The 23,689-nt window shown below is 37.4% G+C and overlaps 1 protein-coding gene across 1 annotated transcript in view; it reads right to left on the reverse strand.

Moving 5' to 3' along the window:
- Positions 1-23,689, reverse strand: part of CABIN1 (calcineurin binding protein 1) — a gene marked incomplete at both ends in the record, with an annotated part of 41,461 nt that overhangs the window by 10,696 nt on the left and 7,076 nt on the right. Inside the window, 17 exons of the mRNA XM_010080520.1 lie at positions 2,081-2,259; positions 2,806-2,957; positions 3,627-3,878; positions 3,991-3,999; positions 5,998-6,259; positions 8,151-8,296; positions 8,687-8,893; positions 10,364-10,525; positions 14,034-14,149; positions 14,379-14,532; positions 15,944-16,180; positions 17,172-17,366; positions 19,138-19,287; positions 20,550-20,737; positions 20,983-21,061; positions 22,758-22,975; positions 23,366-23,502. Of these exons, the coding sequence (XP_010078822.1) occupies positions 2,081-2,259; positions 2,806-2,957; positions 3,627-3,878; positions 3,991-3,999; positions 5,998-6,259; positions 8,151-8,296; positions 8,687-8,893; positions 10,364-10,525; positions 14,034-14,149; positions 14,379-14,532; positions 15,944-16,180; positions 17,172-17,366; positions 19,138-19,287; positions 20,550-20,737; positions 20,983-21,061; positions 22,758-22,975; positions 23,366-23,502 (2,843 nt within the window). The remainder of the gene's footprint in view (positions 1-2,080; positions 2,260-2,805; positions 2,958-3,626; positions 3,879-3,990; positions 4,000-5,997; positions 6,260-8,150; positions 8,297-8,686; positions 8,894-10,363; positions 10,526-14,033; positions 14,150-14,378; positions 14,533-15,943; positions 16,181-17,171; positions 17,367-19,137; positions 19,288-20,549; positions 20,738-20,982; positions 21,062-22,757; positions 22,976-23,365; positions 23,503-23,689) is intronic.

Here is a 23,689-nt window from a genome sequence, read left to right on the forward strand (position 1 = left end):
TGAATTCAGGCCAAAGCATTCTGTGAGCAACAAAATAGACAGTTTTGTTTGCTTCAGAATGGTAAAAAAAATTTAGTCAAATGAAGTATTTTCTTGCTATTTTTAGGAATAGTACAAAGGAAATGCAGGCACCAGTTTTCCTCAGTGATGTGACTGTGTGTAAGATGTCAAGAGCATTTTACTTCAAAAGTATATATTTTAATACAAGTAAAATGCAAATGCATGCAAAGGAGCAGAGTATATGTAATGATATAAAATTGGAAGACTTCTGAGCATTGCTCAGCCTGTTAGCTCCTTCCATCTGTAACAGCCCCAAGGCAAACATTTTCGTTTTGTGGGGCTCTTCAATATGCTGTATCCAGAGTTTAGTTGTGCCAGCAACTTACAAAACACGATGAATGATGCAGTAACTTTGCAATTCTACTTGTCATGGTTACACACAGCCTCCCTAAAGATCACCCTAACTCCATGCCTTTTAGCGGCTGACGTTTTGAATTACTTTGACAGCAGCAAAGCTTAGTCCTAGCTAGGCTAAGCGAGCAGACCCAAGAACTGCTACTTCAGCCCTGGCAGAGGAAGACATTCCCTAGCTTGCACCTTCAGGCTTTGCTAAGCAGCCAGCTTTGCTCCCATGGGGCAATTAGCATGCCACAGTCCATGATATCTTACTTTGAGTGAAAGTACTAATGACACATTTTGGAATATTTATCCAACTTATGTATCTCCTGGGAACACTTCAACAGTCTTCAGAACCTAAGCAGAGGTAGTCTTAGGCAGAACTGCTTCTCACAGGGAATATTACTTCGGAGATATTTAAATATGTGATTCCTTCTGTGTCTGCTGTGTCAAAAGATATCAAAAGGCCAACATAAGAGCCTGCTCACTATGTAACCCATTCACACTAACACACTACATACGATACCAAACACTCCAATGAATTACTCTTGATTGAAAAGTAAGCATGAGTAAAATGAACATTTCTCTATTTAATTTCGTGAAGGAGATGAAGGATATTCTGTCAGTTTCACCAAGAATCATTTGCTGGGGAAAAGGAATAAATTCACCTTGCAGTTTCCAGACATAGGAACATTTGTTAGAAAATTGTGTCAAAGTTATTTACAAATTACCAGGAAGTGTCAATAGAATAGCAAGCAGCCCACCCTCCAGAAATAAACTCACAGCAAGCAAAGTATTTCTGTGGGGCCTGACACATTGTACCAACACTAAGCTATACACTGGAGATATTTCACTCCTTCTTCAGTGCTGATACTCATAGATCCATATGGATAAACAAATGGCCAGAAGAGTAGAATCAGAATAAAATTCCCAGCCAAATAATGTCAGGTTAAACTGTAACTTGATTTCTACTATGTATGTATATTGCAAAATCTTCAGTAACACTGTGATACCACCCTACCTTCTGCATTTATCAGCCAATTATTTATTATATCACCTTACATTCTATAGAGATGAGCTGCTAACCAGTCATTGTAAATGATAAAGAAAAATTAAAAGATGAAGTCTACTGGACTGTCATGCAAATCAATTCGTGCTGATACACAATATATTCAAAATAGTTGCCACCTGCCTCCCTCATTCAAAAAAAGAATAATACTGTTTTGTTTTGCATTTTTACAATTTGGCTTGTTTCAGGCACTGTTCAAATTTTCACCTGGTCATTTCACACAGGCACTGAAACAGCATCCAGTCTTCTAAAGACTGAAACAACATCTTTCCTACTAAGTTCAGAGAGACAATTAGCTCTGGCGAAAAAATAATTTAAAAAAAAAATCACTGAAAATCCAGTCAGCTACATACTCCTCCTATCAACATTCGTATTTTGACTAAGTGACAGGTGTCAATGGTGGCAGGTGACAACTTTGAATTTAATATTTAAAGCTCTGACTGTACATCGATTCTATTTAAAGCACTGAATTTAGAAAGGTAATGAGCTTCAATATTGCCCGTGATACCACAGACCCATCACCCTCCTTGAAATGAGCAGTTTGATCATTCCTGGTCAAACCCCCCATGATTAGAGCACCTCCTGTGCTGCCAGTATTGAGAACAGGGACTGTACCGTCCGGCGTTGCCTGCTGACGGGGTTTTTTACATTTGACGTAATCGTGGTCAACTGGAGTGGCTGTGTAAGGTGGGGATGTCAGACCTGGACCGGAGGATGAGGGGAGGGAAGTCCCAGGGCCTGGCACTGTTCCCTCTGAAGAGTGAGAGTCTTCATCAATCATGCAAGCTTTTTCCCTGTGAGGGAAAAAAAAAAAAAAGGTGTAACATACTAGGGACATATAAAAAGAACAAAAGGAGACTACATATTCTTATGACATTTCCAATACAGTAGTCAAATCTTTCTAACAAATTCTAAATTATGGATTTTTAATACAGGTTCTATTCCTCCCTTGTCGCTGGCCATCAGTAAAACATTTTTGTTATTTTGTAGTTAATCAGACAAATTAACAAATTATGAGGACTAAAATCTCTTATTCTTTAAAATGAAGGCCATTTGCTACAGCATTTTTTAATAGTTGATAAAAAAATAATTTTATTAATAAATAAAAACAGTGCCTTCAAAATGGATCACAAGATCAGAATTGTTCTATTTTTGTCCCTTTCTGTCTACACTGGGCAAATTATTGAGAAGATCTCAGAGTATACCTGATACCTGAAAAGTGCGAACATTAGAATTAACTCTAATCACTTTGTTTGGTTTATATTTCATTCAGCTTCATTTTAACAGTTTATTTTGCACTAGTTTATAAGTATGCTTTCAGAGGATACTCCTGGACTCACTTTTCTGGAACTTTTGGGGTGTTCTTCTCCTCACCCCTGGCAAATGGTCCCTCAGAAGCTTCTTTCATGAAACTAAGTAGTGTCTCTGCATCTACTCCAGAGTCTGGTTTCCCCACAAGTTTCAAAATAGAAGCATGAAGGCGAAAGTATACCTAGAAAACACCGCAGTCCATTCAGTCAGTAGAGAATTCATAGCTCTGCAACCTGTTACAAATAGTCTCTTCTGTGTAGAAGCTGCATGAGTTAGTAAAGAGAGTCACCTGTTACCTAAACTTACCTGAACAGGACTTTTCCTGCCTTTGAAACTTGCTTGTAAATTACAAGATCTGAAAACTGTGAAGATTTTATAACTGCAACCTATGGAATACAACAATGAAAGCAGACCTGGTCTGACTGGAAGCAAGTCACCACTGGGTATGTTCTAGATCCACTCTTTTTACCAGGCAACATGGTGAAAGCAAAGGTGTTATGACTACTGTTCCAACTCATGCATGAACTTACAGTTCCATAGGTATGAGACGCTTCTGAAAGCTATCCACGTTTGATTTTGATAAAAACCAGCTAATGAACTGTGTGCAGCAAAATGCATAAGTGGAAATTCCACCTGTCTGTCCAGTACAGATACTGGATACAGAACCCGCGCTTAAAGCAAAACCAGCCTGAATAACAGGCTCCCTTTTATTCTCCAAGTTAGTCTTGTAAATGTTCCCAGATGCAGAGCACCATGTGCATATGCCTAATAATATGCACTAATAATAACTGGTATTCCATCACCTGGAGAAAACACAGTTTTCAAGAATACATATTGAACGTTCTTTTACCTCCAACGCTTCCATGGCAAGTTCTGGTGGATTATGGTAGTGAATCTTCTTTGGATAGCGGGCAGCCTCCTCATGCAAGTAATGACCTGCCTGTTTGTAATGAAGCAGATAGACAATGGGAGGCTGCTTCTGCTTCTCTGCAATCTTTCCCAGCATGTAGTGAATAAGCCACTCCTCTTCATCGCCATCACCCTCACAGCGAGATGCTGACGTAAAACACAATTTGGCTGTCTCCAACATACTGTCTCGACGCTAAAATCGAATCAAGTGTTGAGAATACATGAATTCACTGTGGCTGGGATGAAAAATTCTAAAAATATTCTCCTGCATATAAAAGTGCATAACAAGGTACATCACTTAAAACATTTTCAACCTTAAAGGCACAAAACATATCCAAGCGATCAAATACATCTGTATAACCCACAGAATGTGTTTATGGATGGGTTTTGTTCATTCCAGTAACTACTGACACAAATAACCAGAAAAAAACAATACAACAGAAGTGTAAGACTATGCATATAAATATAAATCGAAATAACAAACCAATATACATGTCTACAACAAGTAATTTTACCACTTTTTCAGCATTGTAATTACCTTAACTCCTCAAAGAAAACAATATTATTTGTTTTGTTCTGCAACTAAAGTCTGCTGGAGCCACTATGGATGACTATCATTCGTGAAAAAAAAGTATTTCATCTTGCTTGGAATGCATCTAATTTTGAGCTGAATAAGGCAAGAATACTTCCCCACCCCTGGCGAAGAAATTAAAACCAGCAGCATAATTCAAGGTTAGCTGCCAATAAAGTCACATAAAAACGTACATCAAAAGATGCATTAATGTAATTTTATCTCTTTGAAAAATAAGTTTATACATTTAAGTTGTTGGGGTATAACAGTATCCTAAGCATTTGTTGCACTTCAAGAACTATAACACACCCTTTTCTTTCCCAAATATTTTGTAAGGAGAAGAGAATGTATGAAAAACATTGCTGAAGAGATATATACCTGGAAGGGAGATGATATTGTTCCAATTTACCTTTTATTATAATAGAGCTTTTCTTACTAAATTATGCCTTTTTAACATAGTCACAGGGAAAAAAGTAGATTCAAGTAATAAATATTCTAATTTAATCCACAACTTAAGATGAGTGCTCTGTATTGTACCTTTTGTCTGATAATATGAAGTAACTCCAGCATTATCCCTGGAATTCTTCAGCAAGTCCCTCATAGCCAGGAGGCCACAGGACAGCAACACCAAACTTTTAACAGATCAAAGGCATAAAATGTAATAACTTCACTTTCTGAGTAGTTAGTTTTGGAGCTCTTAAATATTATTAACAAATAACCCTCAGAAAGAAAACTCTGTTGTTATCAGTCATACCAGACATACTATTTAATAAACCATTTGTTCGCCTTTAATATGCATGCTTATACCGTCTGTCTTCTTAGAGGGTCAAATGCTGTGTAAGAGTCTATGGGAAGTGCAATGTTAATACAGTTATATAGGAGCTCAGATGCAAGACCCATCACCTTGCTGCAAATATGTTCTCCTGGAAACAAAGGATGTTCCCAATGTTCTTCTCTATCGTTCAAACACAAAGTTTTTACCAATTACAGCAGATGCCCAGGAGTAGCACTTTTTTTTCATTCTGCTTCCAATTATGGATTGCATAATATTTGTAAGTCAGCATAGTTACAACAGAAACAGAGTTTACTGGTCCAAAAAGACAGACAAAACATTTTGCCTAGCAACTCTTATCACTGTTAGAGAGTAGTTGGAATTGCTCATTTTGGTTTAGTGCTAAACTTCATAACAACTCTAACTTTTTAATAATTGTCATGCATAAACAGCTAATGAATTTATAACAAGTTTTTTCTATTAAACTTCTATCAACCTCCTCATTTTGATCTATTGTTTGAGTAAATAGCCCAAAAACATAGAAAAGGGGTAGGATGTCTTCAGATTCAAGAGATGACATGTGGACACAGATATCAGAGTAATTCCTCATCTTTTCACTATTTAAATACGTATACATTTCACCTTTTCCTGGAAACATTGTATGACATTTACAGAAAGGTAAGGTAAATACAACTCCCCTTTCCAGAAGGTTACAATAATTTTGTGTCACCTTCAAAAGATAATTCAAAGATCAGGCTCAAACTACTTTTACACAGGAAAAAGAAAGAAAGAAAAAACCCTTTAAATATTGCTTGACACCAGCCGCTTATATGAATGAATATTAGAATTTCCAATATTACTAAGTAACCGTACAGTCTAATATGTGGTACATAGCATGTAAATATTTAATTTAAAAAGTTAAAAGATAATTTAAAATATTTCAAATTTCATACTGTTCTCAGATCCCACCTGCTGCACAACTTCAGGGGGGAGTTCTGCTTTCCACTGCTTAAGCTGTCGGGATGCAAAAGAATGCAGGGCATAGGAAATGGTGCCGTATTCTATCCACAAGGAGAGATTGGAGCTGTCAATCTCTAGGGCTCGCTTGAAGCAATTCAAGACGGGAGTAGAGTGCTTCCAGATTGGGCCATCACTTTTCAATTCATTAGAGTTCAACTTGTCCTGAATACGACTTGCCCGAGCCAGAGCCATGCCAGCCCATGAATCAAACCTATGAAGCAAGGACACAACAGGTGAACAATTTCCCCTCTAAACATTACACTGAATGGCATAGACAAGATTAATTTTGTTATATCCGAAACTTTCTCTTCCTTTCATCATATGCTCTCTCCGTACAGATTTCTGCATCTCCTCCCCTCACAGTGGAACAGAGGCTTGTATAGCCTAAATCATACATAAGAAAACTGGTTTCCTAATAAACCATTGTGCCCAGTGATTGTCACACATGAAAAATAAATGAAACACCAAGGTTTATTTGCCATGCAAAAATAGCGTATCTATACTTCTAGTGGCAGCACTCACATTGACTTATTTTCTCAGTAACCCTGCTGAGGAGTCCAAACACTGTCACCCTGTATTTCTGTAAGCCAGCAGACAGTCATTGTGGCATTCTGTATTGTGGGACTGAACTATGAATGGTCTTTATCATCATCATCATTTTCCAACACAAAAATCACAAAAACCAAAATGTATAGGAAAATTCTGATGAACAATAGATTGCTTATTGAGGGGGCTGCTCAGGCTAGTCCTGTGTTTATTAGATCATTGGCAAGACGGTCTGAAGAGTAGCTTCTATATTCCTTAGCCTCAAATTAACAACTGGGGTCAGCAGCTCTGGAATTTTTCAATTTTACCATGATTCTAACACCAAAGGAATTACCATGATGTTCACACATTTTTGCTTGTGATTTCTTGCTGATTTCAACTGAAAACCCATTTCTGGGTCAAGTGACCCCAATAGTCGGATTCCTGAGGGCAATGGAAGGGGAACCATAATACAGACATTTGAAGAAGTAGTATCTCACGACTGGGGTAGAAACACTATGCTGCCACATAAAGCATCTTCTGAGCAACAAAATGTCACACATTAAAGTAAAAATATATTCCACTGTCATTTATTTATGAATTTAGGTTTTAAAGTATCAAAACTACAGAAAAATTGGGATGGTTTTTGGTAATTTCTTTATCAGGCTTTAAACAAATTGTTAGCAATCTGCTAATCACAGTTCCCAGACTAGAAGATTCAATAACATCAAACTACAGCTATTTCCTCTGGAGATTTCACATATAAAATTGCTCTGTGCCTTCGCCTTCCCTTTTGTCTCTGTTATGGGACTGCACTTAGAAATAGTTTTCTTGTCTCAAGTCTGTCAACCAGGGTTTTTGTCACGGGCCCTGATTTATCAACTTCAGGGAAAATTAAAATGATTGCATCTAATGTGCAAACCCTATATTTACTCAGTAAATTCAAAATTATTTCATTTCATTTTAGAAGACTTACTCAAAACATGCTTTAAGATAAGAGACTTTAATCTTGGTGGTATTTCAGTAAGTTGTACATTGTCAAGAAACAAGGCGTTTAAATATCACTTAAATACTTTATTTGAGCTTGCATTCTCTGAATAGTTCTCTAGCAGCAAGATCAATAATTTTAGAAAGAGGTCAGCCTAAACAGTTAATCTTATTTCTGCTATACCTTATGCTATTAAACAGTGACATTTTTCATTCCTTGTCATGTTTGAACATGTCAAAAAAAAGAACAAAAGGTGCAAAAAAGAAATACTGATCCAAGGACTGATTTAAGCCCTTCCCAGTTATTCTGTATTTTAATTTAGCCCTCACACCCTTTCACTTTTTCGTCTGAATTTCAAAACAATCAAATATTTAACACTAGGGTTTGGTTTTTGTTTTGTTTGTTGGGTTGTTTAGGAGATGCCCTTAATTACACAATCTACCTACAATAATGGATTCCACGCAGCACTTTTAGGTTTGGGTTTTTTTTAACTCTTAAAACCAAAATAAATATATTTTGTTATCTGCTTTTCAGTACTGAAAGAAGTGAGAAGAATGAATGATGTGCAGCAGGATTCAATAACACTGACCTGTTTGGACAAATACAAATGTCGTGCATGTAAAATTTAATGGCCTTAGACTGTTCTTTATTCTTGAAATGATAATCTGCCAGAAGATAGTACAACTCAGTCACCACTGGTGGAGAATAGTCTGCACCATCCGGGAGCGATGGTGCCTGAAAACAGAAAAAAGTAAAGGTTCATATTAAATAAAATGTTCATATTAAAAGAGCTACACACTTGCTTCTTCCTAGTGAAAGTAGCCTTTTCAGCACAGAACAGGAAAGCATTGAATAAGAAGTGAAAGCATTCCACAGATACACAGAGCACTTTAAAACTTTAATGAACATCCCGTACTGACTCCATATTAATCAATATTACATCTTGCCATTCCAAGACTAAAAGCTTTGCTGGGGTCATTTTTATTTCATTTAAATGTAATTACCTGAGGAAATCCAACATCATGGAATAAAACATTCCCCTAACTATTTCAAAGTCAATATAAAAATAACAACAATCATTTTCACTCCTTTCAGTTTTGGTTTTTTTAAAGCAATTAACTATACCTTGCTGCTTGTTCCTTCAATATAGGCAGACACAGTATCTAGGCTCAGCATAGGCTTGTCTGTTCGAGGAACAATTGTAGCAGTCTTCTTCAAAAGGTTGGCCAGATCGGCAGACACAGTACTGGTTTTGTAACTATCAAATTCTGGAAGAGTTTTAGGCTTAAAATATTCAAACATGAACAAAGCATCTTCCCACGTTAGATCAACCTGAAGAGGGAGGTAGATGACAGGGGAAAAAAAATTATCTCAAATTCCAAAATTCAAAAGTCTACTAACAAGGAGTTTTATGGCTTTTCTAGTTTGTAAGAAAATACATATTACTCTGTAAGGAAATAAATTGAACTTCCCAAAAAGAGAACTAAAGGCACCATTAATTTACGCTGCTCACAAATAGAGCATACCACTCACTGATTTAAAAGGCTATGGTATCGGGCTGTAACTTAGTGTATGTCACTGAAAAATAAAGTCATTCTACTTGCTTACAAGAGTTGCTCAAAAAAATTGTTCCTAAGCAATAATCAATTGCAAGCACCCTGAGTGACACTGAGGTGATGGGCAAGGTACGGAGGAGAAAAGCTCTACACCTTCAATTTCAAACTCAAGTACAAAGAATAAATTAAATGGAAATCAGACAACATTCTGAGACTCAAAAAGCTTCAGACTCTTCACAGAAAGGTACTTTCAGAATTTATTTTTCATTTTCCTTGCACTTTCCTTTCTTGAAAACATTAAAAAAAAAAATAAATCACAGTTCTCTTCTGACAGACTGTTTTCTCCTTTTATTGTTCACCTTATTCCTTACATTCATTTTCTTCTATAATGAAAACAGAGAAGTTGCATTACTAAAAATCAATTTGTCAATGATGTCAATAAGAACTTTTTAATAAGAACAGAACTCACAAATATTCAATGAATAATAAAATAACAGTATTTGTGTATTTAAAAAGGTCTGTTCAAAAGGAGCCAGACAATTGTTTTGCTTGTACGATACTGGTTTTCATTTACCATTCTATGATCATTTGCATTTGGTAAATGCAAAAAATATTTGAGGTTTTTGAAAAAAATCAATGATGTTTCAAGGCAGAGGATGGCTTACCTGCTTTTTCTGTCCCTTCCTTAATACTACAGCCCTTCTCCAAAGGCACTCTGTAGTTGTTTTTTTCCCAAAATCAACAGAATTTCACGCATTTCTCATAAATAGCTATCAAATATTCACCGCCATAGATTTCAAAATAAGCTATAATATAGTTTACTTGCATAATTTTTAACAGTGACATTTTTCACTTTCATAAACTGCAAGGCTGGCTGCTAAAGTTTTCTTCTCTCAAGCTGACTTTTTTCCTCTCTAATTTTCCTCAACCTCGAACTTCTTCTCTGTTGAAAACAGGAAAGTCATGGCTCAATAAAATTGATTTGTCAATAGTTTCAAAACAGCAGACTACTGTGAATAAGACCATACTAGTATTTCATTTCAAATATCTGACCCTCTATATTCATAAAGGCTTCCATATTTTTTAAAATGAGCTTATTTTCTACAATATGTAAAACACATAAATTTTACAACAAAATAAAAGCAATCTTTCTCCAAAATATATCTAAGGTGCAATAAAACCAAACAAAGGTGTATCTTTCATCACTTCAGGATATTCCACTGACATTAAATAATACATATCTTACCTGTGGTACTGAATGTTCTTCTAAGTATCTTGCTTTGCTTTTTTTGCTAGGGAAACCATATAAACAATAAAAACACTGCTCCAAGGCTGTTTCCAGCTCTTCTTTGTATGGATGAGTATCTTCAGAAGTGGATGCTGCAAGTTCTTTTTGTAGTACCTGAACCTACAGCACCACAAATATAAATGAAAAAGTCATCTGCTAGCTGAAGACTGCATTGTTACCTAGCTGTCTGAAGGCAGATGATGAAAACAACATTAAGGAACTACACATATTTTTCCTCAATTACAACCAAGTATTACCCATATTTCTGTAAACTAAACACACACAAGCAATTTCAATGGCACTGTAACTGCAATAAAGTGCTTTTATTTTTTTCCTATGTTAAGTCATGAACTCTTGTCTTTAATCAATGAGATTAGATATCAGCTTAATGTTTCAGCCTTAAGATCATTCAGAGTTTTCCACTACACACAAAGTTGCTTTTGTGAACACAAACACTACAGTTCGTCAACACTGAATAAGGGAAAAGCACAGGATTTCTCCTCTAATACACAAACATCAATTTCCTCTGCATAGAAAAAGGGGGATAGAGAAGACTTTGCAGGAAAAGAAGGGATGGCTAATGAAAATCTGGCTAAAAGGGATATAGAATTGCACGGTATGAATAGTATTATGCAGATAGCTACACACCAAGGAAAGTGGCTGGATTGATGCCAAGTGACTAAACACTGTAGCAAGTTGCTATCTTTAACTTCAACATTACCAAAAAAAAAGTACCCATCAGGAGCATATTTTGTACATCCTATAACTCTAAAACATTAATTAAAGAAAACTGCAACTTAATATCGAAAGACAAAAGGTAATTATTTGAAAATTTTCACTAAGCTTCCTTGAAAAACAAAACAAAACAAAAGAACACATACCAGGAAGATATTGCAAAGTCAGCAGACACATGGTCACCAAGGGTAAACTGTGTAGTGGGTTTTTGAACCTTTGTTTCAAGAACAACACAAAACCTGCACTTAGTCACTGAGGTTTAAGAATCAATTCCAACATGTTCCACTAAGAAGATGTGACTTCTCCAAAGTCACACCCATTCCTCAACACACTGGTTAACTTAGGAGTTTCCTCAACTGAAATTCTGCATCATAAATTGAAAATGCAAAACATTCACCTATTTGCAATTCATATAAAAGCTCAACGTATTATTTTTACAGTACTTCAGCTGCCTGTTGATCCCCATTTATCATTTTTCAACATCTAGGATTGTACACTCAATTACTTATGCATACAATGCATGCTACAAGAAGCTTCTCATCGTGATTGGTTCTCCTGACACTACAAACACTACACACAACCAGAAGGCAAAATTCTGTCATTCTACATGTAAGAAGCTCATCTGTAAGTGCTACGATTAACTATAAGATGTTAATTCTCTTCTGCTTAAAAGATCCGTGCTAAGAACAAGGTACCATTTATTAAGAGCCAAAACCCTTCAAGAGTAAAGACAATTCCTAGAAGTTATTTCAATGAAATTTTCAGTCACAGCAATCATCTTTGAGTCACAGCAGACACCTTATTTCCACTACTTTTCCAACAAGAATTTGTGAACTTTTGAAATTTATGAAAAGTGTGGATAAATAAGTTGAAAGGAAGATGTAAGCATCACAGGATACCGCAACAAACACATGATATTTCTACTGCTGCAAACAAAATCACATCTAACACCAGTAACAGAATTCTCACTTGAACAGTGTTCAAAACAGTCTCCTGTGCTCTTATTCAGCTTTTAAATTCTTAGCAGTGACCCAGAATTGTTCTGAATAATTCAGACTTGACTATCGCTAAAGGACTTAACTACATATTAACGTCTTCTCTTGCACACCACCTTCAGCCACAAGCAATACAATGTACTTGAGCAGACAGTTCACCTACAGGAGGAGAGTGTTTAATACCAGTCTGTAAAACACACTTTTGTTTAACATTCTTGAAGCTGCCCTTCTCTTCAAATAATGAATCCCATTTTATCTTTGTCTTTCCTTATCCTTTAAACACCCTATTGTCTGAAAACCAAATTATTGTGCTCAATAATACCATGTTGTATTTTAGTTTAGGAAGTGGGCAATTCTGTGACTGAAAATTGAAGATTTCGTTCAAAGGACCTGATGACATTTGCAAACACCTAGCTGTATGTACATTCACAGCTCTCAATTATCTGTAGTTTATCCAGGTTCACAGGGCATACTACCAGACTCTCCAGGCTGTGGATAGAGGCACACTATACAGACGCAATTCAGATTCATCACTTAGGAGCACTGCATCCAAGGACAAGCTCGACTCTGGAAACAGGTTATTTTCATGAAGCACAGTGTCTGAGCTAATAAGCCCTCTGGACCCAAGGGCTTATTGCAGATCCATGCAAAGGCAACTCAGGTGTAACAGCATTATGCTTCTAAATACCAGTGAGACCAAGAAGAGCAGGATGCAGAGATAATCTAATAGTCCTACACCACATCAGCCTCAGTGCAAATACTCTTCGTTAGCTGCAGCCCTACCCGAGCGAGCCACCTCCCGCAGAACCCCTCAGGCTCTCCGCGCCATCCTTCCCAGCTGTCTAAATTAGTGTCCTGGGCACACTGCTGCTCAAATGCAGAGCTAGATGGGGTCTGGCACTGAGCTGTGGCTAATAAGCTCCAGGGAGCGCTGAGAAGGGAAATGAAGAGATTCTTGAGTGGCTCTATGCAGAACTAATCATGATTTTCTCTTCGCTGAAGCTAATAAACCTCAATGAAGTCAAGCTGAATCTGTAAAGTGCCACTGAAATACCCCTGCAGAGCCCTGCCCAGGGACTGCCATGGTACTGTATTATCTGGGGTTTGCCGACAGCCAGGCTATCCCAGACTGCTAGTACAGTGAAAAGCTGACTGCACTTCAGTTTCTAAGCTAAGGATAAAGTGAGGAAATAGCAATACACAAAGAAATATTCTCCTTCAACCATGGGAAATTTCTTTTCTAGTGTAACAACTAGACCTCAAGGAATAATCTTAAAAAGGTCAATGACTGGGTAACTCTCTTCATCTAATAGTGCTACAGCATTACTGCCCAGACACGCGTTTCTGGAGCATATTAGATCTTTTAATATACCCATCTCAACAACAGCGCAAAGAACAGCCTTAGACACAGGGAAGGAAGGACTGAAGCAACCCTTCATTCTCATCCGCTTTGTTCAATAAATTAACTCAATATGTATATTTGAAGTTATATCCAGTTAATAACATAAAAACAATAGAATTAAATACTTGAAATCCCTATCAAATATTTGAACCCTGAGGAAATAAAGGCATGGTATACAAGAAAACTGGTCTTTCTCAGGAAGAGGAGTCATGCAACATTACTGGCAATCACTTTAACAGCATTTTTCCACTCAAGACACTTGATACTCCTTTCTGGGGAATTAACATACTGATGGACACAGGTCTGACTGAAATGTTCATGTGTTTGTGTGGGAGAAGAAGGAAAGTGGCTTTCAAAGTGTTATTTTTAACATGAAGACAAGGCATTAAACAATCTAATAGAACTCTGAAGTTGTTCCCTGCTTTGAGATGGGCGTTGGCTAAGTGACTTTCAGAGGTCCCTTCCAACTATGTTATTCTATGATGCTAACACTTACATAGAACCTGAGAAGAGCGCCATCGGAATTGCAGCACCAGGATCTTCTGCCCAAATACTCATGAGCAGTGTTCAGCAACATGAGCGAAGAAGGCAACATAGGGGTATCAGGACTCACTGGAAGAAAGAAGTTGGTAAATATTTAAGCAGCACAGAACTGAGTTAAATCCAACTAGCCAATGCTTCATCTGGCAAAAATAAATTTCCTCTGTGATAAGAAAGTGATGTTTGCATACTCCCTTAAGCCAGCAAGACAAGACGACAAACAAGTATTTTCATATTTATATTCCAGAGCTAGATGTTAAAGAGCTCAGCTCCAATATGTGAAAGTGAATAATTAACCCACCTTCTTCTCCCTGGTGCTGCTGCTGCTGGCAGCAAAGAGATCGAAAAGCATCTTCCTCATGCTGGATGATCCTGTGCAGGATAATCCATGGAAGCACTGAGGAGACGTATGGTTCTTTTGGTTCTTCCTGAACTGCCATACTGCAGTCTATGATCTAATAGAGAAACAGACATTACACAGGCAAAGTGATCTGAAATAAACGTCAGGTGTGAATCTTTTCCAAACAGCTCAAAGTTGGTAATGCATTTTATCATAAGGGAAAATCTAAAGTTGAGTCTCAGCTTCTCACAATGAGTGGTGGTAAAAGTCCTACATTTTCCCTTCCCTTGTTATTCCCCCTAGTTATTTCTCTGTTGATACCATACACAAAGTAAGCAAATGTACAGCATAAACCTAGTGTTAGAAGGCCTCATTACTGTACAAGAAATTTATCTACAACCCAGCAAGAAAGAGGAACTTTGCTAAAAGTATTCCTCAGTTCTCTACCAGGTCTTACAGTTGTTCAAGACCAACTAGAATCATTAACAGATGCTACATAAATGATGTAACGGAATAAATTCTGAGCAACACAATGTTGTGTCATAGAACCATTGTCCTAGCATTTCTCCCAGACAACTGCCCATTTTATTGTCACAGTGCCAGAAATTTCTTAAGTCCTACACTTTTCTTACATTCATTCACACATACAACAGTTTTCCTACTGGTATGTATGTAGATGAAGAATCATATTTATTATTACTGCAGAAACCATTTAGAATATGACAATCAATACTCTGTTCTCCAGAATTCCATTACATTCCATAGCATAGTGATACACATACAACTTTACACAATGAGAGCATGATTTTGTGAGTAGTGAAGGTCCTTGGCTTTTACTGAAATAAACAGAGATTTCAGAGTTGCAAGCACACTGAATTTTGACATTAACTACACTAGCTTCTTAACAGAACTGAGAGTCTGTCATTTGTCACCTGGACTGAAAAATACTCATTCAGTAGTTTTAAGGCTAAAATTAGCTGTATCCATAACGCTAGAAACAGTCCAGACATTACTTTTTTTCCTCCCCTCTTCTCATCACCCTCTCTGTTTTCACCAGAAAAACCTTTAGCTTGGCAAGCACTTGCAAGCAACTCTACCATGTTCATACCATTTATGTGACCTTGTCTTCTAGCCCAAAGCACATACAGCCAAAATCAGTGCCATAACTTAGCAACTGCACCCAGACAGCTCAATCAGTCTTCATCTTATCACCATTTCAAATGGCATAAGAAAATAGTGTTGTTCCTTGGGTTATCTTATTACCATTCCTTGATTTTAGACAGTTTAGTGTTTGACAGTATCTGCTGTTACTGATTCTAGCACAGGTGGGCTCAGCGCATCTCCAACATACTGAAATGAAAATTAAGACTACGAAGGTAATGCTCATCTTCCCCTGACATTCCCCTAACAAAAATGCAACCCAAAATGTCACTGAAAGTGGGTGGCAATTCCAACACAGCAGCTGTATCATGTCTGAAGGTCTGTAGCACATAATTGCTCTTTCCTAGTGCAAGTGAACAGGTTACCTGAATCAGATTATTTGTTAATCGAACAAGGCTTGGTGTTACAGAAGAATCTTGCAGGATGCTGCTGACTGCTGATAATGAAGTATCTATTCCTGCGAGCAGTTGTGTTACCGTAGCAACCCACTCTTCTTTAGCAGAGGCTGCTGTCATATTAATCATCTGCTGAATTGCTTCATTCAAGGCAACTTCTGAGCATTCAAAGCATTGTTTGTAATCTTTCTGTTTGAGCAGGGAGTCCTAGGAAATGTAAATACGAAAAAGTCTATTATAAGTACGAAAGGTTTATTTTAAACCATGAAAGCACAGCAGCAGAAAGCAATACACTAGATACAGTTAATGTGGTTACTTAAATTAAACGATAACAGAACACCTTTAAATATGACATTAAAAAAGGACTATAAGAGGTGCATGGACCCTGGATGACAAATATACAAGTAGGATCTAAATTTCAAAAAGAATCATTACTGAACCTTTCTGCTTTAATAAGAGATGCAATAAAAAAAGACGCAGGAAAGGTATGGCCGTAGATCTAAACAGGGTTTGGATCTTTATTATAGCAACATCCTTCTGCTTCTTTTTACTTCGCCAAGTTTGGATCATGAGATGGCATGGAGGCTGTAGGATTTGGTTCAGGACAGTTAAAAGAGCATCAGTCTTTTTTTGTGCATTTTTTTTTTCCCATGGAGAACCCAATAGGCCCAAATTATTCCTGCGGCTAAACTCAATTCTACATTTATTTTCACAGTGTCAAATGGACTAAATCTATAGCAATTATACTGCATGTATCTGCAGGACAGATACACTACATCATAAAAATCATTCATATGGTAGAGAACTTTCAAATTTCATAATGGTTGAAAATCACCATGCAGTCAACATCAGCAAAAGCAGGAAGTATTCACAGCAGATGCAGATAGCACGAATCCATCCATAAGATGTCTCTGCAAATGATTCAACTTAATTTGAATTTATGTCTCGCTAGCCATTTAATGTAGGCCTCAGACATCTTATATCTTTAGCCACATCCTCAGTCAGCAAAAGCTGGCATACTGCTAATGATGTCAACAAAGCTATGCTGTTCAGACTATCAACAGATTTGGTTCCACATTTTGCTTTGTAAATAAGACTCCTTAACCATTAACATCCCCTCTAGAAAGCCTTTCATCCTGTTTTCAGGAATAAGTCTTAGCGCCTTACCAAAAAAGATTTTTTAAGAATCAAAACAAACCTGCAGAAGAAGCAGCTGTGCTGGTCTCTCTGGTATGGATGTTACAAATTCCAGATGTTTTGCTCTGCCATAACCGTTAAAGCATAACGTTGGACGAAGCAGATGCACCACTGCGTGATAATCCCCTGCCTCATACAGTCGCTGGATCTCTTCCAAAGACTGACATCTCTCCAGAGATTTTAGGTTCTTTTCAATCTGCAAACATCACAGATGACACAATCCAACCTTCATATTGTCTCCACATACATTTGACTACTGACATTTCTCTCAGCAGTTTGGCTATAAAGCTATAGAAATATATGTAATGAAGAAAACACCTATTATGTAATACTTGACACATTTCACAGATTGCAGAACTTCACCCATTTCACAGATTTTTAAATTATTGCATAGTATATGACATCAGTGCTATAATGATTTTAAACATTTTTGCCTCAAATCCCCAAATCACACATTTCTACACTGCAAGAATACATCCATTAGATGGACTTCAAAGTGAAGATAGCATCTTCTCTGTTGGAGTTCATCCCCCAAACAGCAATAGAAAGAACATTTTCCCTAGCCTTCCTATAGGAAGCATTTCTTCTTGCCCTTTATGTCTCCGTCCAGATTTAATTCTATGAGGGCTTTAGCTTTCCTAACCTGATCAGTAGATGCTCAGACTATTTATCTGTATTCCTCCCAGGCTACCCGTCCTTGCTTCCACCCTCTGTAGGCTTCTTTTTTGAGTTTAAGTTTATTCAGAAGTTCCTTGTTCATCCATGCGGGCCTCCTGCATTTTTGCCAAAGAGGAACTTTGTTGGAACGTGTTGCTCCTGAGCCTGGAGAAGCTGGTCCTTGAATATTAACCAGCTTTCCTGGGCCCCCCTTCCCTCCAGAGTTTTGTCCCATGATATTCAACTGAGCAGATCCCTGAAGAGGTCAAAGTCTGCTCTCCTGAAGTCCAGGGTTGTCAGTTTACTATGCAGCCTCCTCACTGCCCTAAAGATCTTGAACTCCAGCATTTCGTGGTCGCTACAGCCAAGGCTTCCCTTGAGTTTCACATTCCCCACCAGTCCCTCCTTGTTGGTGAGAACAAAGCCCAGCATAGCACCTCTCCTCGTTGGCTGCTCTATCACTTGCAGAAGGAAGTTGCCACCGACGCACTCCAGACACCTCCTGGCTTGCTTATGCCCTGCTGTGTTGTCTCTCCAACAGATATCGGGGTGGCTGAAGTCCCCCATGAGGACCAGGGCTTGCAAAAGCAAGGCTGCACCTATCTGCCTATAGAGGGTCTCATCTGCTCGTTCTTCCTGGTCCGGTGGCCTGTAGCAGAGCCCCACTATAATGTCCCCTGTCCCTGCCCTCCCTTTAATCCTGACCCACAAGCTCTCAGTTGGCTTCTCATCCATCCCCAGGCAGAGCTCCACACACTCCAGCTGGTCACTGACACAGAGGGCGACACCCCCCTCCTTGTCTCCCCTGCCTGTCCTTCCTGGAGGCTGTATCCCTCCATTCCAACACTCCAGTCATAGGACCCATCCCACCACGTCTCCATGATGCCAATGAGATTGTATCCCTGCAGGTGTGCACAGAAGATGGACATCCATTTATTTAAAGGGGTGAGAAAACTGTTATGTGGAAACAGACTGCTGAAGTAAAGAGCTCATGGCGAAATTTATGTGTAAAAACAGAAAATAAAACACTAGTCTAATAATCTACTGTTTTACATGCAGCTGCTCTAATATTTTTATTTTGCATAAAAGCAATCTTAAGTTGTACAGGACCAACTGATCTAAAAGGTGTCTTTTTGGAAAGGAAATTATGGCCTTGACATCATCATTAAACTACGAACCTGTCCTTTCACTCTTAGAAAAATTCTAGGACAAATATGGTAAAGATCCATCACAAAAGAGCTAATTCAAAGATGACCTTTGAAACTGGGAAGGATGAAGTGGGGAGAATACACCTGCAAATTAATTCTTACCTCTTCTAAAGAAACAACCGAATCAACATGTAGATTAGGTAACCGTATCACAATGCTGCATTCATTGCCTGGTTGAGCTTGCATTGTAGTGGAGCTCTGCAGCATTTCAGTGCAGATATCATAGTTTTCAAGTGCCTGTTCCATGTCTCCCTATAGAAACAATACAGAGGAAAAGAAACAAACAAAAATACCCAAAGTTCTGTCTGCAGCAACTGTTTCTAAAGCATGTAGAAAATGTTTAAATTCAATGCAGGCATGGCCAGTGTGATTACTGTACATCCTCCCCCCAAAAAAACCAAATCCAACTGATAATCTCCAATTATAAGAAGAAAAAAAAAAAAAAAAGCAGTATATCTCAGCAGTGACTTTAATAACAGGTAAAACAAAGCAGAGAAATAGAATTCAGCTTGCATAAATTTGAAAGATTAACTCTGATTGTTAAAATCCCTTTCCTTTAAAAACATGGAAGAATAAAACAGCAGAAATAACCTCCATTTGTGCAAATAAAAACAGTGAATCAGAAAGCATTCCTATATTCTGCAAAGTGAATGCATTCTACTCGCTCTGTCCAACTAAAGTAGATACTGAAGTCCAGTAGTCAGGAGAGGAATGAAAGCTGCACAGGAAAAATATAACCCTATATATCCAAATATGTTAGTAGCCATATAGGAACTCTTCTTTTTCCTCAAGTAAATGTATTAGAAAGGAATCCTCAGATGCAAAAACTAAAAAAGGAACTAACTGATTAGTTCACAGTTATGAAAATGACTCACCGTTACTAGTTAACAATTGACTTAAACATAATTGATACATAAACAAACTCTGATGTCCTGAGGAAGCAACACTTGGAGAGGAAAAAAAATCTGGGATCAAAAGACGTTTCTTTCAAATTATTCCCTTAGTGACAGGTTTAAAACCTCTGCTTCAAAATCTGCATATCAAATAAAATTTCTCCAAAAGAAGAATCATGCTACCTTAGAAAAGCAGAGAGGACAGTAATTAAACATACAGTCTGCTTCAGCTGAAAGCTGCATTTCAGACTGTCTGGGACTTCGGTAGTATCCACTAATCCAAGCCCAAAAAAATCCAGGTTCTGCAGCTACATACTACTACTCCAAATAAAAAAAATATATTTGGACCAAATTTAAGTTGAACACAAGCTAATTTAAACAAAGACACATTAAACATATCTGAATATAAGCTTAGCATGTGAGACCTCCTACTTCATTTCCACCTCAACCCTCAGGGATAGCTAATTATATCAAAAAGTAAAATGAAATCACTGTGTTTTGAGCTGATTTTATCTGCATGCTTAAACGAGCTGAGATTCACAAATCAGCTGTAGTATCTCTGAACAACATTGATTTTAATATGGGAAAAGTTTTATTTGGTAAATCAAAAGTAGAACAAACCTGCAATGCTAGAAAGCGAGCTTTCAGCCAATACACCCGAGTGACAAACTCCATCCAGCCTTCCTCAAATAAATCTCGCTGTGAGGATGCAAACGACAGCTGCAACAGGTCTCCCAAGAAATGAATTCCTGGGAAGTCAGGCCCAAACTTTCCATTCACAGAGGCAGCAGGGCAATTTCGTGAAGAAACTGCAAATCAATTAATTACATTTTATCATAAAGTTACTAGCATCCCCTGAAAAGAGTCCCACATACCAGTACTTCAAAAGTACTAATCTACTTTAAGGCAAACAATGGATAGACCAATAAAATATAGATCTGAAAGACATTCATTAAGAAAAAAATAGTTCCAAAATCCAATTAATTCCTGCAAACATTTCTTCATATATCCAGAGTATTCTTAAAGTCTAAAGAAAGTAACATCCAGTTCTCACCTGTAGAGCTCTTCCCTTTTGTCAGTAGCCACTGATCCAATTGCAGTTCCATGCAAGAAAGGCTCATCAGCATCATATCCTTCAGAAAAAGTATGGAGGTATCAAAAAAGAGTATACAGGAAGAAATACATTAAAAGATTAATTAAAAAAACCCCACCACTAAATTTGCAATTTACTTCAAAGAAAGCATTCATCTTGTCCTCTTGGGATTTCTGTTCCCAAGTTATAACTACTTCTTCCTCTGTCTAAAGGTGTATAACAGCATTTACAAATAAACAAGTACAAAACAAAACTTAGAAGAAGCATTTAAAAAAAATAAAAATCTCAGCTCATAAAAAAAATGTAATCAGAACAGCATTGCCTCATGTTAGAAAAAAAGTGACAACATTATTTTTGTATCTGGCTGAAATAAGACTATATTAAATTGCTAAATCATGCTGAAAGGATGTTGAGAAATAAAAAGTCTATATCCTACAATTTTTTTGGTATTTATCTCCATGAGACTATGTACTCTAGTCTTATCAGCTTATTAATGCTTGCTGGATAAAGTTCAGGAGTATATTAAAAATCACGTCACCATGGATCTCTGCCAGGCAGTTTGTGCCGTGAAGAATATACTATTTCCTCGTAACTCTCATAAGATTAAGGGCTACAGGTCCAGCTGTAAAAAACAGGTGCTTGTGAAAAGGTTCAAAACTCCATACACATTACCAGAATAGCCCTTCTAGAGTCTTATAAAACCTGAATTTATTACCCTCAGGATAGCCTGCAGATCAAGTTTAAAATAAATTCAAGGATGAAAAAGAATAGACAAGCATGAGGACAGTGATTTTAATAGTATAGCTACAAAGTCCTGACTTTTTAAATTTTACACACAAGCAAGCAGTTATGCAGTCATAATGAGAAACAAGGGAATATATTTATAAATATACTTACACATGTCTAAAAAAAAGGGTATGTACATATGAAAAATATACAGCAATAAAAGAGTCACAGGATGTATAAAAAATTTAACATCTGCTACATAGTGATACTTTGTTTTGTAAACTAAGTCAACAGTTTTCAGAATTCATTTTTTCATTTGCAAAAAACACTGTTGATCTGAAAAAAAAAAAAACAACTTTCCAAACTGCAGTCATCCTAACGGCAAATAAAGAACTTTCCAAATGAATACACATTCCTAACATTGAAAAGATAGCACAGGCAGGCTCAGTGGACAAGAAGTACTGGTACTGACTTTATAGTTCATCTTGTGTCGCCAAGCCTTTTTAATATTCATGAACTTACCATTTTTTCTATTTGCATTTGTGAAATCTACAGATTTATAAAGGTAATAAAATAGTAATGCTGGAGCATGTGTAGTTTTGTTTAGGTTTGGTTTTTTACCTGATGACAAAACAAAACTTTCTGCCATATTAGAAGCAAAGGGAGGGAATAAAAAGAAAGAGCAACAACAGAGTAAAGGAGTAAAATATATTTAAGCCTTTAATATTTATATTACATCTACATGCATGTGCATGTATGTACACACATGCACTATGTAGACAGTATATTTACATACGGCATCACCCAGATACGTTCAGGAGCTCAGAACAGTTACGTGAGCTGCAGTATACCACAGTTTATGAAAGATGCCACAGCTAGGGCAAGCAGCTCCTCAGACAGAGCTAAGCAAAACCTGCGTCTAATTGCTGGCTGTCAGTTAGGTACTTCTGGTGCACAGAGAGCAACGCAGTGGCAAAGAAACAGAAGTGTAAGGAAAAGTGTTTCATTACCTTGATATGCTGATTACTTGAGTCTCTCAGTAACGGATTGGGAAGACTACTACTGTGCTTTCTCCAGCTATGATAGATACTAAGGACCACCTCACACAAGCCAGGAGGCCACTTCACTAGGAACTTTTGGCTGATGACTTTTAGATATCTCATCATCAGCTCCAAGATCCCACCATTGTTCAGGTTATCCATCAGGAATTCATGAACATCCTGTTTTTCTAGAAAGCAGACAAACACAAAGCCGTATATATTTAAGGTCAAAGCAGACCATAACTTGAAATAAGTAAGTTTCAACAGCATTTTTTGCACTAATGTTGCAGCAGTCCTCCTGTGCTGCATACATGCAGAATTAAGTTATTGTATTCCAGTCTGTTTAAATGGGAACCTCCACACAACAGAGCTTTTGCGCACAGTAATCAAGCAGTCCCAAAGACTAAAAAAAAAAAAAAACACACCTGTTACCGAGATATTTCTATGCCATAGAAATACGCTTTTAAAAAATAATATATACTGTTGTATCTTCTAGATATAAGATAGGAAAATACAGAAAATAAAGCATACAATATGGAGGAAACATCAAAAAGTGGGGGTTATAATGAAATCCTTACCAGATTCCATAAATGTTGTAGAATCAAATGACATTCGATGTGGTCCAACATGCTGGAAATTCTCTTCTTTGATCTCTGACTGCACCTCATAGTTATTGAAAGGGTCCTCCTCCTCCTCCAGATCTAATTTCCTTAATCTGTGTGAAAGGGAGGCAAAAACCACAATATCACTTACTAGTGAGGATTTTGTTGAAACCTAAACATGGTATGTTGTGCACATTTTAACAGTGAAAGCACACGAAGCACGTTCAGAGATTTACACCCAGTTCACAAATTCTGTAACCCAAATTTTGTCCAAACTAAGACTACCTTGTTCGTTGACCT

This window comes from Pterocles gutturalis, unplaced genomic scaffold (genome assembly GCF_000699245.1).
Source record: "Pterocles gutturalis isolate BGI_N339 unplaced genomic scaffold, ASM69924v1 scaffold21084, whole genome shotgun sequence".
Taxonomy (NCBI): domain Eukaryota; kingdom Metazoa; phylum Chordata; class Aves; order Pterocliformes; family Pteroclidae; genus Pterocles; species Pterocles gutturalis.